At 38.4% G+C, this 17,769-nt stretch overlaps 1 protein-coding gene across 1 annotated transcript; it reads left to right on the top strand.

The window, feature by feature from the left end:
* The first annotated feature begins 1,693 nt into the window (after positions 1-1,693).
* On the top strand, positions 1,694-17,143 carry LOC134464308 (protein mono-ADP-ribosyltransferase PARP12-like). The gene is made up of 9 exons (XM_063217775.1): positions 1,694-1,790; positions 3,691-3,820; positions 4,586-4,676; positions 7,666-7,738; positions 13,653-13,707; positions 14,093-14,226; positions 15,420-15,568; positions 16,372-16,938; positions 17,034-17,143. The coding sequence occupies exons 2-9, from the start codon at positions 3,722-3,724 to the stop codon at positions 17,141-17,143; spliced, it is 1,278 nt and encodes a 425-aa protein (XP_063073845.1). The 5' UTR covers positions 1,694-1,790; positions 3,691-3,721.
* Positions 17,144-17,769: the final 626 nt, after the last annotated feature.

Here is a 17,769-nt window from a genome sequence, read left to right as displayed (position 1 = left end):
CCGTGATTTTTAATGTCTAGGAACCCACTAACTCAAATCCAGTGAGAAACGCCCTCAACTCAAAATTGCGAACGGGTCTACAGGGCTGGTCCAGGACTACTGTGTATATTTAACAGTGTGTGCTTTTGAGAAGAACATGAACTGTTTGGCCAATTGTGTTTGGTAGGCGTGTTAAGAATTTAGAAAAAGTATCCATGGTATGGGTAAGCGCTTGTTAGCAATTGGAAAAAACTGTAGTTGTTTGGTTCTGTTGACCGTTTTTGACAACAGTTTTTGAAAAAGTAAAAAGTTGTCTCACAATCACAGAATGAAAATGCTTTTGGGAAGCACCCCCATTCCTTTTGTGAATTTCAAAATTCGCATCTGTAAGCATAGTGTCCTCAATTTGATCTAAGATCTGTGGTACCTACATATACTGAGTGACCATGAATACCATTGACAGCATTGTAACTGTAATGTTTTGTGTATTTTGTGTGACATTCTAATTCTGTGTGGACTTTTAGGCTTTATCCTCCCAAGACATTTGGAGCCCTGGGCAACCGTCTTGTTTGTGCTTTTATATGCATTTGTTTCATGATATTTTGTTCACCTTAAATAACATTGCAAAACTTTGTATGTTCTATCATACTATAAACAGTATTTCTACTGTACCTCCTGTAGTCAACAGTAAAAAAAATGCTTCGTACTGGAATCATCTTGAATGTCAACAACACATGAGGTCCGAGTCCTGTTGCCTTTGGAAATTTAGTGAAAACAGTGAATTGCATGATTTGATAGGCTACCTGTAAAATTGAAACGTAAAACTCTATGCAGCTTCTGTAATGTTGACAATAGCCAGTGTTTTGAAGTCTTGTGTAATTTGATTGACTCAATGTACCTTGTGAAATGAAAACAAGTGTTATTGTTTGACAGACGTATTTCATTTTGAGCCATGTTTCTAGTGTTTTGGTAAAGTGAGTGTGTACAGAAAACGATGTGTTCTATTTTGAAATGAGTACTTTGTGTATATTTAACAGTGTGTGCTTTTGAGAAGAAAATTAACTGTTTGGCCAATTGTGTTTGGTAGGTGGTAGTCTGTGTTAAGAGTTTAGAAAAAGTATCCATAGTATGGGTAAGTGCTTGTTAGCAATTGAAAAAAACCTGTATTTATGTTGTGTAGCCTAGTTGTGTACCACAGGCCACGAATTACATAACATTACAATTTCAAAACCAAATCCTTGCTGAAAATGAAAAACAATCTGCACACTTCAGGTTTTCTCTTGTGCAAATCATTTAGAAGTTTCCACAAAGTGAAATTAGACAAGTTTTGGAATATTTTTTGGTGCATGTTTTATGATTTTCTTAGGGGTAATGATACTGGGATACTGTGGGAGATCAGATGGGAATTTGTTTTGTTGTATTCTAGGTGGTTATGTATGGGTTTTTTTGTGTGTGTGTGCCTTGAGTTTGGGGTGGGTGTGGGTTTGTGATGTTGTGTTGGATATATTAAAATACTTAAAAAATAAATGTTTGACAAAAAAAGTCCTGCACCTTCTCAACAGATGAGCAGTGACCCCTCACTACAGGACCAAATCCTCAGCCATGAGTTTAACAGCATATTTTTTACTGAACTGATTATTTTTTTTACTTTACTGAATCCCTTGTGTGCGTTTTGTGTCATTGTACTGTATGTATGCAGCAGACTCCGGGATGTCCTACCACTGGCAGATCAGAGGGATTTTCCATTGGAAAGATCTACCCAACAACCAGGAAATAGAGCGAGACTACTGCAACCCTGCCAACACACAACAGTGAGCATGTTTGGAATGTCTTGGCCTTTATTCAGGGCTGGCCATCTGGCATGGCGGGCATTTCCTGGTGAGCCCCGCACCCTTGTGGGCCCCCATTTTAAGAAATGTAAAAAAGGGGGGTGGGGGGTGGGGGGGTTCAGAAATGGAAAAAAAATGTTTTAATTCTTTTTTTTTACATTTCTGAAAATGGGGGCCCACAAGGGTGCAAGGCCCACCGGTGAGTCAATTCTGATAATTATGAGGGGCCCCTTTAAGCCAAAAGTTCCCGGAGTCTCCCCCATTTCTCCCCCAGTCCAGCCCTGCTTTAACTTTATTCTTATATTATCCACTTTATACCTGGCCTCGCTAGAGCAGCAATGGAAAATGGGTGCCATTGTTTAGCTAGAGTACATAAACAAATGGTCTACCTACATAAGCAGAAACTTTGTAAATGTTTGACTTAAACACACCTTATTTAAACATGCTGGTTTTGCTTTTATTGGTATCACAAAGTTTGAGAACAAGTTGATCTGGTGTTTGAGGGTAAAATGTTATCGGGGGTCACTTTCCCCATATACAGCTCCAGGCCTTTTTATTAGAATACCATGAAAAAGTTGATTTATTTCCATAATTCCATCAATAATGTTAAACTGTCATGGATTGTAGATTCATGGCCCAGTTTTTTAACTATTCCAATCATTTTTTTTTTCTTTTTATATACGTTGGCCTTCCAGCTCAAAAAACCCATGAATTGGGGAATTCGCATTATTAGAATATTGTTATAAAATCACATTTTTCTTCATCAAAATTCGGGTCACATTAAATCAGTTAAAATTTGGTACTTTCTACATAACATGTAATGGTCAATACTTGGTTAGGACATTCTCTGTCTTCATAATGGCCATGATGCGTTTAACATTGAAGTCAATGGCAAAAACAGTGCATGGGAGTTATGGAAGCCCAGATATCCTTGATGCTTTGCTGTCAGCTGTTCTTGTTTGTTGACCTGGTGCCCCACACTTCCCTCTTCAATATACCCGAAGATTTCCATGCCACGTTTTGGTGTTAACTCACCAGTTTAATTCTAACTCAACAGAAATTAAACCCCATTCATTTTCAATGGGGTTTCATTTCTGGTTATTTAGAATTAAACTGGTGAGTTAGCGCCAAAACGTGGCATGGAAATCTACAGGGTATATTAAAGAGTGAAGTGTGGGGTACCAGGTCAACAAACAAGAACAGCTGACAGCAAAGCATCAAGGATATCTGGGCTTCCATAACTCCCATGCACTGTTTTTGCCATTGACTTCAATGTTAAACGCATCATGGCCATTATGAAGACAGAGAATGTCCTAATCAAGTATTGACCATTGCATGTTATGTAGAAAGTACCAAATTTCAACTGATTTAATGTGACCCGAATTTTGATGAAGAAAAATTTGATTTTATAACAATATTCTAATAATGCGAATTCCCCAATTCATGGGTTTTTTGAGCTGGAAGGCCAACGTATATAAAAAGAAAAAAAATAATGATTGGAATAGTTAAAAAACTGGGCCATGAATCTACAATCCATGACAGTTTAACATTATTGATGGAATTATGGAAATAAATCAACTTTTTCATGGTATTCTAATAAAAAGGCCTGGAGCTGTAGTTCTCCCAATCTGTAAGAGTGGACGGCAGTCCTTTTTCGAGTATCATGGCCCTTCATCTTGCATATTTACAATGTGATGAGTGGGATGTGTGCTGGTTGTTTTTTTTCCTGAAGTCCACAGTAATCTCTTTTGTTTTGTTGATGTTGAGAAGCAGATTGTTCTTCTCTCAGTTGATGAGTTGTTGTACCTCCTCTCTGTATGCTGAAAACTTTTTACTGTGTATAGGCACCTAAATTCGACCTGACACTTGGTTCCTTTTACAGTGCTGGATCCCCACCCATAAAATTCACCACAATGACCTGTGGATTGTCTAAGGTACGTCGTCTCTCGATGGGGAACACAACATGGGTGTGGTACTGGAAAGAGGCAGAGGGAAAATGGAGGGAGTATGAGGTAAGGGCCATTTCATGAAACATATTGATTGACCTTGTGTAGAATCTGAATGCAGATGGGGTCGCCTATTCACTATTTGCTTTAAAATGCTCCACTACATCATAACAACATTGCTTTGACAGCACTGAGAGCCTTAAGTAACAGATCAAGACATAGCCATTACACTTTTGGTGACAATACGGTTATAACATATGGCTCTATTCTAAGGGGTTAAAGGGACACTGTGTGAGATTTTTAGTTGTTTACTTCCTGAATTCATGTTGCCCATTCACTAATGTCATCTTTTCATGAATACTTACCACCACCATCAAATTTTAAGTATTCATTATGACTGGAAAAAATGCACTTTTCATACATGAAAAGGGGGATCTTCTCCATGGTCCGGCATTTTGAATTTCCAAAAATAGCAATTTTTAGCTACAAAAACGACTGTACTTGGACCATACTAGAAAACATTTGTTTATTACTTAGTTAACTTTCATGTAAAGATCAAATTTGGCAATAGGGAGCCTAGTTTCGATGAGCAGCATAGTTGCAGTACCTTTTTTGACCATTTCCTGCACAGTGTCCCTTTAAGGGTTTTATTTTATTTTCTTAAAAGGATGCAGCCAGCTATGTTATGCAATGTTATTTGTATGATGTGGCTACAGTTGGCTTAGCTAGTATCTACACTACAGCTGATATCAGGGATGCGTGTGAAGTCTGTGTGTGTTTACCCAACACATCTCATGTAGCAAGGTGGCGACGGTTTGTCTTCCTCCTCAGATAAGTGATGGGCTGGAGAGGCGATATCTTGCTGGTGAAAAAACACTGGCATTCACTATTGGAATTCACCAATACGAACTGAGATTCTCAGGTACAGTAACATGCTGTTAAAATAGTATAGGGCTTATTGTAAAGAGTGGGTGGAAAAGACAAAGACACATTTTGAAAGATTATAAGGTGCCTGTATTGGATTTAACCGTTATAACGCAGTAAATGTTGCCCAAAGCCACCTACACTACCAGAGCAATGGAAGTCCAAGGTCAGCAAAGAGCGGTTGTAAATCAAACTCGCCCAGAGCAAATATTGTGGTAACACTTTATAATAAGTACCCATTTTAAAGCGTAAGTTAAGCCTTAGTTAAGCCTTATTTTAACATTAGTTAACCCTTAGTGAATCACAAGTTAGTCATTATGTAAGTATTATTTCTCATTTCTTAATCATTAACTACTACCGTTAGTAAATGGTTTGTGTGTGCTGATGTAACTGTTTGCTAAGCAAAGTTAAGCCTTAGTCAAGCCTTATTTTAACATTAGTTAACCCTTAGTGAATCACGAGTTAGTCATTATGTATTTCTTGGTATAAGGGGTACTTATTATAAAGTGTTACCAAGATGGGTAATTCAAGGTGAAACTTCTACGACTTCAGCTACTCGGCAGCTATCTTAGGTCGTTTCTGTTGTGTGCACACAGTTAGTGAAAGGACCAATAATGTGAACGTTACATTTGACTCACTAATTATTAAAAAAAAAAAAAAACGTTAACAAATTTACTGTCAAATATGAGAAAGAAGACATTGATTTGAAAGATTTATGAATTAATTTAATTTGGAATTAAACCCCCATTATTAACAGTTGCACTTAGTTCTACTGAAAAGGTCAAAATGCTTTTCTATGGCCTTTCAAACAATATTTTCAAACAAACTTAGCCTTCACTTATAGACATCTTATTACAGTTTTTCTCGATTGCCTCCACACAAGTTCTGGTACTTCACACACAATTCTCGGAACATCTCACCCATTTCCCAACTCCCCTAACCAATGTCACTGAACACTAAACACAATTCCTACTTAACGCTCAAATTCCAGTTTTAAAACACACTCTTTTCACACCATTACACACAATTCTCTGGATTACACTCAATTTTCATAACGAAAAACACTGGGTTTCTCATGGAACACACTGTCATTCACAACACTACAATCAACTGCCATACTAAGTTCACTTCCTCATCACATGGGCAAACTCTCTTCATACTGGTTTACAATCTGAAATCATCACCCCATAAGGACACACATTGCATGTCATATTGATGAAAAATGAGTGGATGCAAGGAGAAAAACCATTTGTTTAGTTTTTGAACTCAAAAATATGTTATACAAGACATAACTTTCATGTGGTTACCCAATATTTTACAATACATTAGTGCAATTTTTAAATATTTTTAAAAATATGTAAAATATATACACGTCTGTGTACTCTGAGTCTAAAAACAATATTTCAGTATTTTACTACAGAAAAATACCCTCTTTAGTAAGTAGAACACTGAAGAAAATAAGTTTCTACTGTGTTTCAAGTTGAGTATAGAGGTTTTTTTTCATAGCAATAGGCTATACAGTAATGTAATGGGTTTTTTGTACTGCCAAATAGGTAGAGGGGTTTATCTTTGTTTTTTTTGTGTGTGAAAAAGACATAAAAAAATCTTTCTGTTTCTGTTTGTGTGTTGTGGGAATGAAGTTTTTCCAACTTATGTCACAGTATCCATGCAATCCAGAACAAAAAAAGCCCAAGTTACTGGGAGAAATTAGTTTTACCCTGTGCCCAACAGTGTTTTAATGGGTCTGCAAATGTGTATTGTAGTGACTGTCTGTGTGTGTCATTTGACGACAAAATGAGGTTTTTAGAAGAGAGTACATTGTTTTGAGACAAGACGTGCATTTTTCAGAGGTAGTGAAGAGTTTGGCCCGTTGTGTGTGAGGTTTGGAGATTTGTGTGTAGAGTTTTGAGAATTCGAAGACAGATTCCGAAAATTGTGTGTAGGCAATCGAGAAAATCTGTAACTTCCCCGATACAGTATATGAGATGCCCTGCTACCCTGTAGATGCCCCATATTTGAAAACTGTATTGTGTCCTGGTAATGTCTCTTTGTGTGATCTCCACCCTGAAGATATTGTAGCGCCGAGCCCCTTGAGTGGACTGTGTGTGTGTGTTTCGCCAAAGGATACCCTCTGTCTATCTGTATGTGTGAATGGTGAATGTGTGTGTATCTGTGTGCTTGAATGTTGTCCCCACTCCCACATGTGTCTTCTAGAATTTTGTGTGTGCCAATCGGATTTGGGGTGGGTTTTGATGTGGGGGAGGTATCCAGGCGGGAATAATTAAGACATTAGATAGTATGGGTATTGATAGGGGGCGGGGTTAACGATAAGGGATCAATGACGTTCGTAACGGTTAAGCAGAGCTGAGGAGAACTTAATTCCGGGCAGACGTGTGCGAGTGTGAGTGGCGAGTATTTTCAGATAAGTGAAGTTAGTGTTTGTTTTATTTTGGGGACACCTCCTTTTGCCCGTTTAGAGTGTAAGAGGGCAGGAAATAAACAAGACCGAAAACTGTATCTTCTGCCTCCCGTCCTCCTTCTGAAGTGGCTACCGCCCGGCGCTACAATATGATCCATGTCTATCACCAGGGTGCGATTTGTCGGAAAAACAGAAGGGGGGATATGTTTCAGATTTCAAGCAATATCAATGGAATTGCATAACTGTGATTATAATCATGTATAAAAACTAATTGGCGATATCAAAACCAGAAGAGGGCACAATGCTCTCCCCCCCCCCCCTACAAATTGCACCCTGTCTATCACCAATCAGCTTCCAGCTTTCATAAAGTCTCCACCCTACTTTTAAAACCCAACTTAAGATGGTTATTCACTGATGCATAAATGTTTATCCCTTATTCTTTATTGTTTACGCTTGATTTTCTTTGATTACATATTTGACTTCTTCTTTGGTTTTACTGTTTTTATCTTCACTGACTTTAAAATACTGCTAACTAGCGTGTCTTCTGTGTGTGGTCTTCACCTTATAGATATGGTCCAGAAAAACATCAGCACTAAAATGGAGAGGCAGGTGAGAAGAAGGCCCCTGCTCCAGAACGCCCCGTGAGTTTTTTGATATAATGGTGGGCACTGTTTGAATGATTGACATTGTGATTGAATTATTGTGGTATAATAATAACAGACATCAAGACGTCAACTATCATCTGAGCTAGCAGCCTAGCCTTTAGCTCACTTGTTAGCGTTAATAGTGGCTCTGCTTCCCATGCAGGAGTTTGCCATGAGGGCCATGGGGGGGACGCAGGATGACCTCTGAGCTTATTTTTTATTTATTTGACAAGTTCTGGACCAAGACAGATATCAGATAATACAACTGATGTACTGGCTTACTGTGTGTTACTGTAAATGGCATTATATGACCTATTTTAATATTTATTTTTCTTCAAAATGCTACTATTACTATGTCAGAACGCTATAAAGGACTTTTAGAAAAAGCACAACAAAATACCTCCTCTTAATGTATGTTCTCTACAAGTCTTATGTTGTCCAGTCTTGCACTTTAAATGTCTGTATGAGCACTGTCTATGTCCATACTGTCTTATGTCCATGTATGAGTACTGTCTATGTCTATACTGTCTATAGTCAGCCTGCCAAGACCCTAAAATAAATGTTTGATGGCATTTTCTGTTAAAAGTTGGCAACCATGCCAGAAGTTATCAGCATGGGCTAAGGTTTCAGAATCACCTGGTTGCCAACATGGAACTTGACCTTTAAGGTCAAATATGAAGGTCAAAAGGTCAACCAAGGTGAAATAACAGTGTTATTTAGTTAAAAAATGTTAAAAAGATGTTAAAAGTGGGCAACCATGCCAGAAGTCATCAGCATGGACTAAGGATTCAGAATCAACTTGTTGCCAACACAGAACTTGACCTTTAGGGTCAAATTTAAAGGTCAAAAGGTCAAAAACAATGTATTTTCTGGTCTTTCTATTTTAGGAACTGTATATTCATGGAATTCTTTTTCAAATGTCAGCAACCATGCTAGATGTTATCACCATGGACTAAGGTTTTAGAATCACCTGTATGTCAAGGTCAAGGTCAAGGTCAAATATGAATGTCAAAAACAATGCATTTTCTGGTATGTCTTTTTGGGGGGGCTTCATATTCATGGAATTATTTTTCAAAAGCTGACAATCATGCTGAAAGTTATCAGCATGGACTAAGGTTTCATGGTCCATGGTTGCCAGCATGGAACTTGACCTTTAAGGTCAAATTTGAAGGTCAAAAGGTCAAATTAAAAAAAAAATGTTTCGGGATTTTTTTGTGACGTGCTTTCATAAAATACAAGTTGTTTGCGTGATGTATTGAATAATTAGTACCTGGAGGAGATACTTCTTATGATTTAAATCATTTTAGGTGAGTGGAAGTATTGGAACAAATAATCTTAAAGAAAATAAAACACTGTTTTGATTAGGTTTCTCCCGAAGCAGACAGGGCCGTCAAAAGTTGCATTTGGGGTTTTCTGACAGTGGACCGTGGAAGTGGTCGCAAGAGTCACCCTTCACCTACTAATGACTCAAATAAGTATCAGATGACTCTGGACAGTGATTAATTAACCTTTTAATACTACTTAGAGCCCCTTTAAACCCAAGTCTTCAGTTAACAACAAAAATAAGGACATTTGGCTTTCTGCTCCAATACTTGGGGACAGCATATTTAAAAGTTATATAGTCTTTATTACTAGGGTATGAATGAAAGTGATTATTGCAAATTGTCAATAACAAGAATATAATTCATCATATTGTTTCTTTACTTCAATAATAATTAAAACAATAATTAAAATTCAAATCTGATGTCAGTACATACTGGATATTTATGTATTTGAAGGAGCTATTGTTGATGTTATTACTAAAATGTTGTGTCATCCAGCTCATGTTCTATTCCTACAGCGTTTAAACATTCTACATTTTAATCACATGCAGGTATACAGGACTGTCCCTTCCTCAGGCAACTGCAGGCATGTATTGCCCACTTGGTTCTACAACCACATCTTATCAGTCCTAAGCTACTATGTGGAACTGGAGGTTTCCTTTGCCACACAGGCATCAAGTGTTGGTCTACAACTTTCCAACCAACTGTCTCCTCAGTGTCTTTGTTAATATGTATTTGTCAGACTGCAGCCATACATTTGCTTGCTGATTTGCTTATGCAAGATGCAATCCATATGCATCACTTGGTGGTAACATATCAATTGCCTTTTTGTCTTTCTGAAAAAAGTCGATCAGTACCCAAAGATAAGCATGGTGCTTTGTACAGGTGACGCGAAAACTGAAGCCTGGGAAATTGCAACAGAACATCAAGAAAAATGTGCAATACTTGTTCTACTCTTACTGTAGGTTGTATTTCCTAACCATGATATGACATACAGTAGCAAATCAGCAAGTACCCTTCATTGCTATAACCATTTGAAACACATTAGAAATAACAGAAGTCATTATTTTTTCTATGGAAAGCCTGTGAATTGATGGGGCAAAGCAAATTCACTGGTTAGCCAAGGCATATCCCATTTCATACCAGCAGCATAGTGTGCTTCACAAAGAAGAATAAAGTAATTTAGATGACCAGAGTGAAAATTTTAAAAATACAAGTTAAAGTTAATTTTATGCTAATGAGCTATGATTAATGTCTAAGGATGACTGGCCAGAGCCCCACCATGATAAGCCAAATCAAACATTAAATTATAGGCCTACTAATTATTCAATATACAGTACCATGCAAACAACTTGTATCTTATGAAAGCCCATCACCAAAAAAATGTTTTTTTTTTATTGATCTCGGTTGACCCTTTGACCTTCAAATGTGACCTTAGAGATCAAGTTCCATATGGTAACCAGGTGATTCTGAAACCTTAGTCCATGCTGATAACTTCTAGCATGGTTACCAACTTTTGAAAAAGATTTCCATGAACACAGTCCCCCAAAAAGTCTAACCTTAAAATACATAGTGTTTGACCTTTTAACCTTTAAATTTGACCCTAACGGTCAAGTTCCTTGTTGGCAACAAGTTGATTCTGAATCCTTATTCCATGCTGATGACTTCTGGCATGGTTGCCCACTTTTGAAAAAGAATTCCATGAATATACAGTTCATATCAAAGGTTAGCAAGAAAATACCCTGTTTTTGACCTTTTGGCCTTCAAATTTGACCCTAAAGGTCAAGTTCAGTGTTGGCAACAAGTTGATTCTGAATCCTTAGTCCATGCTGATGGCTTCTGGCATGGTTGCCTTCTTTTAACAACTTTGTGACGATTTTTAACTAAATAAAACTGTCATTTGACCGTGTTTGACCTTTTGACCTTCAGATTTGACCTTAAAGGTCAAGTTCCATGTTGGCAACCAGGTGATTCTGAAACCTTAGTCCATGCTGATAACTTCTGGCATGGTTGCCAACTTTTAACAAAAAATGCCATCTAAAGTTTATTTAACACTAGAACTACCAGGATTTTTCTGCCTACCTAGAAGTACCAGAGAGGGGTCATTTGACCCTGTGGCTTTTACCTAATACACTAATCACTCATTTTGTTATGGTAATGAGGCTGTTAGGGGCCGTGTGTGGGGTGAGGGGTGAGGGGGTCACACCTTACAGTGCTAACAGCCAAGACAAACAGGGACAGACAGCTTCTTCCCAAGGGCTGTCAGCCTCCAAAATCACCACAGGTAAATAGCAACTTGCATGAAGATATCAGCAGCAAAGACAGATAGCACAGTTTGGCAGACAGTGTGTTGCAGTTTTTCTCCATTGGTTTGGCTCATTTCTTGAAACTGAGATGTCATTCTCAAAACATGGACAAATCGCAAAATTAATTTGCAGTTCCTCACAACAGAATGGCATTTATCATTGCTTTCATCAAATTTCAAATGCTTTTGTACATGTCTCAATCATTTAGTACATCCTTGCAAATGGCTATGTACAAGTATCCTACAGTTAACATAATCACCTTACATTTAGTAGAATTTTCAAATGAATGTACCTTGCTGATCTATCCCAATTGGTTGTTTCTCAGTGTTATGGTTGTCCTGAAAACATGTCAGCACATTTTCTTCATATACTGTAAGTCATCAATGAACGTGTGAATGTCCCATGTGATCATGACGAATCACATGACTGCAACAAGAAAATGGTTGAATTACAGTTTTTCTCGATTGGTTTGGCTCATTTCTTGAAACTGAGATGACATTCCTATAACCATTGGGTCATTTGGCCAAACATTCTTACACTTCTGCACAACAGTTCAGATAACTAGCAAAATGTCATATACCTCCCAAAACACCTCATTCTTGCATCAGCACTAAACCGTCTCACATATAAATAGTCAGTACCATCAAAATGGCATAGCTCCTTCTCAATTGCTTTGGTTCAATTGCATTCATTTAGTCCTTCTGTCAAAATAGACTGGATGGTTCAGCATAACTACATGGATCCTCATCACTCGCTCATATCACCCCAAAAACAGTTTACCCATGTGTCAAAACTAAATTTCTTCCCCAGATATATCATCAGTACCCCCAAAATACATTGTCCCATTTGCCATTGTGTAAGCACTGCCAGTCAAAATGGTTAGGTTTTATCTACGTTCAACTAACAGATTTCGACTATGTATAAAAATGAAAAAGTGAGTGAAACCATTGAAGTTTGAAAACACAGATAATTTACCAAGGGCATTTATCATTAACTTTCTTTACTGTAAATTCATATACAGAAAGTAATGCCCATATATCACAGGTTTCTCATGGGTTTGGCTCATTTCTCAAAACAGATATAANAAAATAACATGGATAAATGCCAAAGCAACTAGCAATTGTTCAAAACAGAATGTCGTTTGAAAAAATGTCATGAAATTAGCCAAATAACAGAGGAAACTGTAGTATTCACGGTTGTAAATTTATTTTCTACTAACTAGTAAAGTTACAATACCATCTGACCTGTTGAACACTGTCACAAATTTACTATGTAATGAAATTCTTAAAATATGATGTCCTTGACTGTTTTGGGAATTGCGTAGACCACTTCGCATATGATGACTTACACAATGAAATAATGCTGACGTGTTTTGGAGAGGGCAACCATTAGACTGAGAATTGTCTAATTCGTTTAGATAGGCAAGGTCAATTTATTTGGAAAATGTGCTAAATGTATGCTGAATGTGTCAACTGAAGGGTATTTGTACATATCCATCTGCAGAGATGTACTAAACATTTGAGACATGTACAAAGCATTTGATATCAGATGAAAGCAATGAAAAATGCCATTCATTCTGTTTTGGGAAATTGCAAGTTGTTTTGGGGATTTGTCCGTGTTGTTTTGAGAATGTCATCTCATTTTCGAGAAATTAGCCAAACCAATCGAGAAAAACTGTAACGTGTGAATCTCCCATGCCATGTGACCATAACGACTCATGTCAATGCAACCTGGCAATTGTTAGATGGATAAATACCAGTGCATGTGGCCTACTGTTTCATTTCCCTCAAGAATTTTGTGGTGAAAGAAGCTCCTCTCCAAGGAACGAAGATGCAGAGATACAGCACTCAACAGGCATTGGAAATGATCCACACACGCACGCACACACACACACACACACACACTGTGTCTCAAGTGACAGCTGTGAGCTGCTAACAGCCACATTTCCACAACAAAAGGAGTGTCCGCAGGGGGTCCAAAGGGTCAAATGACCCTCTTGTGGGGCTTTTAGGTAAAAAGGTCAATTGACCCCTCCGTGGTAGTTCTAGTGTTAAGCACCTTAGCTGCTGATGGCAGGCTGACTTTACCTAGATTAGTCTATGTCTGCATGGGAAAGCAAGAAACGTAATTTCAAATTCTTTGTATGACCAGTGCATGTAAAGAAATTGACAATAAAACCAACTTGACTTGACTTGACTATAGCATCATCACATGAATAAACATTCATTCATACAATCTTTTAAGTGTCAATTGTGTCATTTTGTCCCCTTTCTTGTGCAGCAGCAACGGTATACCAACTTACTGGGATCCTAATCTGTTGCCTTCAGTAGGATATGAGGTAGGACGAGAACCAAAGTAGAAATGTATTGTACTGTTTAAGAAATGCATGAATCACACTTACTTGGGCTTGTTCAAGCAGCAGTGAAATGGGGGTGGCATAAAATGTATAATTTAAAAAAAATGAAACAATAATATATTACGTGAGTAAGAAAATAGTACGTTGTTTGACAACAGTAAGAATGTTTTAATTTCAATTTTTGACATGGTACCCATGCTAAATTTGATGTTAACAAGAATGATAATAACCAAAGTAAACTTATTACTAAAGGCTCTGTGTAGTGTCGTAGTAGAGAAGTAGTTGAGTTTTCTCAGCGACTATTACAGTGTTCTACTGATGGAACAGTGTATTACAAGGCTTTGCCTGATGTCCTTCTATTTGACAGAAAATAAAGCTGAAAAGGTCATCAGAATATTCCACAATCCTCAGTCTCTTCGACAGAACAATGCAAGGCCCAAGATGGGACATCTTAAATATTGAGCGGATTCAGAATTTACTCTTGTGGAACTTCTTCACATTGTAAGTTCACATGTATTTATTTAGGCCTATTTAGATTTTTAAAATGACTAGAATGGGCACTCGGTAGAGCGCAAACCTTCGCCTACGCCACTTATATTTTTCTGGCCATCTTCAGAGTGTGGGGCGTAACATTCTCCAAATTTTGGTGTTAGTTTCATTTAAATCGGACCGGAATATCGTAATATTACATATTTGGCCCAGTCTTGACCTCTTATTCAATTCCGCATGCACACGTTGTTCTGGCATATAGTGCTTGGCAAAGAAAAACGTTTTTGACCTTTTCGTGACCTTGACCTTTTACCCAATCACTCCCAAAAACCAATCGATTGTTCCTTGGGTCATGACCAAGCATCCCAGTAAATTTCATAAAAATCGGCTCAATTTACGTTTTTGACCTTGACCTTGACCTTTGACCTTTGACCCAATCACTCCCAAAAACTAATCGATTGTGCCTTGGGTCATGACGAATCATCCCACTAAATTTCATAAAAATCGGCTCAATTTACGTTTTTGACCTTGACCTTGACCTTTGACCTTTGACCCAATCACTCCCAAAAACTAATCGATTGTGCCTTGGGTCATGACCAATCATCCCACTAAATTTCATAAAAATCGGCTCAGTTCTGTCTGAGTTATACGAAGTACAAACAAACATTTTGACCTTGACCTTTGACCTTTGACCCAATCACTCCCAAAAACTAATCGATTGTTCCTTGGGTCATGACCAATCATCCCACCAAATTTCATAAAAATCGGCTCAGTTCTGTCTGAGTTATACGAAGTACATACAAACAAACAAACATATTAACAAATAAATAAATACACAGCGGTCAAAACATAACCTTCGCCGACTTTGTCTTGGCGAAGGTAATGACTAGAAATAATCAGAAAGTAGAAATCAATTAAATTGTACATTTCCACCTTGAAGTCAATGCAATGTAATGTGGTGTATATAGATTACGCTTTACACAATTTTTATTTCAATTTTAAAAACATGCTCAGATTTTTGAAATGTATAGATAGAGCACAATGCACATCACTACAGGGATATTTAGAAATTAAAGATATATTGAATTTGAGTGAAACCCTTTCTAGATTTTTGCTATCCTTTAATGTAATACATATATACAGTATATTGTAATTGATCAAAATATTTGGAGTAAATTAAAAGAGAGAAACATATCATTTAACAGGCAGAAACATGACATGAAAGCCAAAACTGGTAAAGATGTTGATGAGAGATTCCTCTTCCATGGTACCGACTCAAAACATGTGGACGCTATCTGCAGTGGCAACATCGACTGGAGGATGTGTGGCAAGAACGGGACATCTTATGGAGAAGGTTGGTCTGGGCTGTGTTTCACAAAAAGTACTAAGCCTAATATACATAAGTACCACTTATGTTCGCACATGACACCATGGTAGAGTTAACAGACTTTTCCTCCAAAATTTAGCAAAGAATCATCTTAGGGTCACATGTAATATGAAGGGGAAAGAGGAAACCTGTAGCCTATAGGGATGCAAACGATTAATCGATTAAAAAACATTAATCGCAATTAATCGTCAATTCAACCTACAAGAGACCCAGGTGAAATGGGCATGTGAAGAGTGTGTGTGAAGAGGAGTGTGAATAGTGGGAATATTTAAAACACCTTTGGATTAATGAATTGAAATAGAACTAATTTAAATGTGGTACTTTAACTCAATTTTTTATTATTAAGATTTTTAGATTTAGTAGTTTTTTTTTCGAGAAACATTGAGATTTCGGGGGGAAAATGCTGCTTATCAATTAATCGTAAGTCGATCAATAAGGCTTATCAACTAATGATTAATGAATTAATCAATAATTTTCATCCCTAGTAGCCTAGAAATCTAGACGCACCTAGTGCACGCAAATTGATTAGGGTTTAGCTCGCTATAGGAAACCTGTCCTGAGTTGCTTTTTTGAGACGCAAGTGTAACTATGATGACATCATAGCTGACACGGCAAAGAAAATAAGAAGGTAGCATCGATCATGCAAGTGTCTAAAATCAAAACAATGTGATTGGAAAATATTTTACAGCCAACAAAGAATTTTAGCTATGTCAACAGAACAAATGTCATCATTTATTTTTGCACTTTATATTTTCACTTCATTTTTCTAGGATCCTATTTTGCCAGTGATGCAAAGTACTCCAGCAGCTTCACCAGCAAACTTGGACCTAAGTCCATGTTTGTGTGCCGGGTTCTGGTCGGAGACTTCACCAAGGGAGAAAGGAATTACAAAAAGCCTCCACTCAAAGATGAACATCAAAATATACCCTTTGACAGCTGCGTGAACGACCCTGACAACCCCAGCATATTTGTCATTTTTGAGAAGAGTCAGATCTACCCACAGTACCTCATTCAATATCTTGATCTCAAAGAGAAGATGAACCCTGAGTTGGATATCTCCAGTCTGATTCGCCCGTCCGTCCCAGCCAACGCTTCTCAGTTGCCTTCACCTGCCGTGGCAGCCAGTGGGGTACTGTCTTCCTCTGATGCATCCAAGAGCACAGCCACAGTCACACTGCCCTCTGCAGGACCCAGTGGAACAGTACAACTGGCACCTCAAATGGGCCAGAGGGAGGCTTTTTCAGATTCATTTGACTTCAGTTCAGTCTCAAATAAGAACTCCGCTGCTAGTCATGTTCTCCCTCCCCCTCCTCATCCTCAACTGATCCCAACCACTGGTCGTCCCCCCTTAACACCACATTCCCAAAATAAAGTCCGCCCTCCTATACCACTAAAGCTCCGTTCCCATAACCCTTCCCTGCCTGTGGTCCAGACAAAGCCTTCGATGACTTCAGCTGTTTCATCAAATGCACCTCGGTTGCCTTCAGCTGCTGTGGCAGCCAGGAATGGGAGAGCATCGACGTCTTCCTCTTCAGCCGCTGAGAGCACAGTACCATCCACACTGCCCCCTGTAGTGTCCAGTAGCACAGTGCAGCTGCCATCTCAAAACAGCCTGAGAGAGACGTTTTCAGATTCACTTGAGTTCAGGACACTCTCAAATCAGATCTGTCTGAATCTCCCTGCCCGACCTACTTTCCCTCTCCCTACCCCTCCTCCTCCACCTCCTCTTCCTCCCCCGCCCCTGCCACCCAAACTAAACCAGGCCGATCCCTTGCTCTACGATCTTGAACTGCCCTACATCAATCTCCTTTACCCTCCCCCTCCCCCATTACCTCCCAAGGCCCAAAATAAGGTCCGTCCTCCCATACCACTAAAGCCCTGGTCACCAAATACATCTCAGTTGCCTTCAACTGCTGTGTCAGCCAGGAATGGGAGAGTGTCGACGTCTTTCTCTTCAGCCCCTGAGAGCACAGACTCAACCACACTGCCCCCTGTAGGATCCAACAGCACAGTGCAGCTGCCATCTAAAGACGGCCAGAGAAAGACTTTTTCAGATAAAATCAAATTCTTCAATGAAATTTCAAATTGGAAATGATATGCAGTATGCCTAGTATTATATCTGTTTTATCACACAAATCAGAGTTCAGATCATTTCAGTTGTACTTTTG

This window comes from Engraulis encrasicolus, chromosome 15 (genome assembly GCF_034702125.1).
Source record: "Engraulis encrasicolus isolate BLACKSEA-1 chromosome 15, IST_EnEncr_1.0, whole genome shotgun sequence".
Classification (NCBI taxonomy): domain Eukaryota; kingdom Metazoa; phylum Chordata; class Actinopteri; order Clupeiformes; family Engraulidae; genus Engraulis; species Engraulis encrasicolus.
This window is presented reverse-complemented; position numbering and strand designations above follow the sequence as displayed.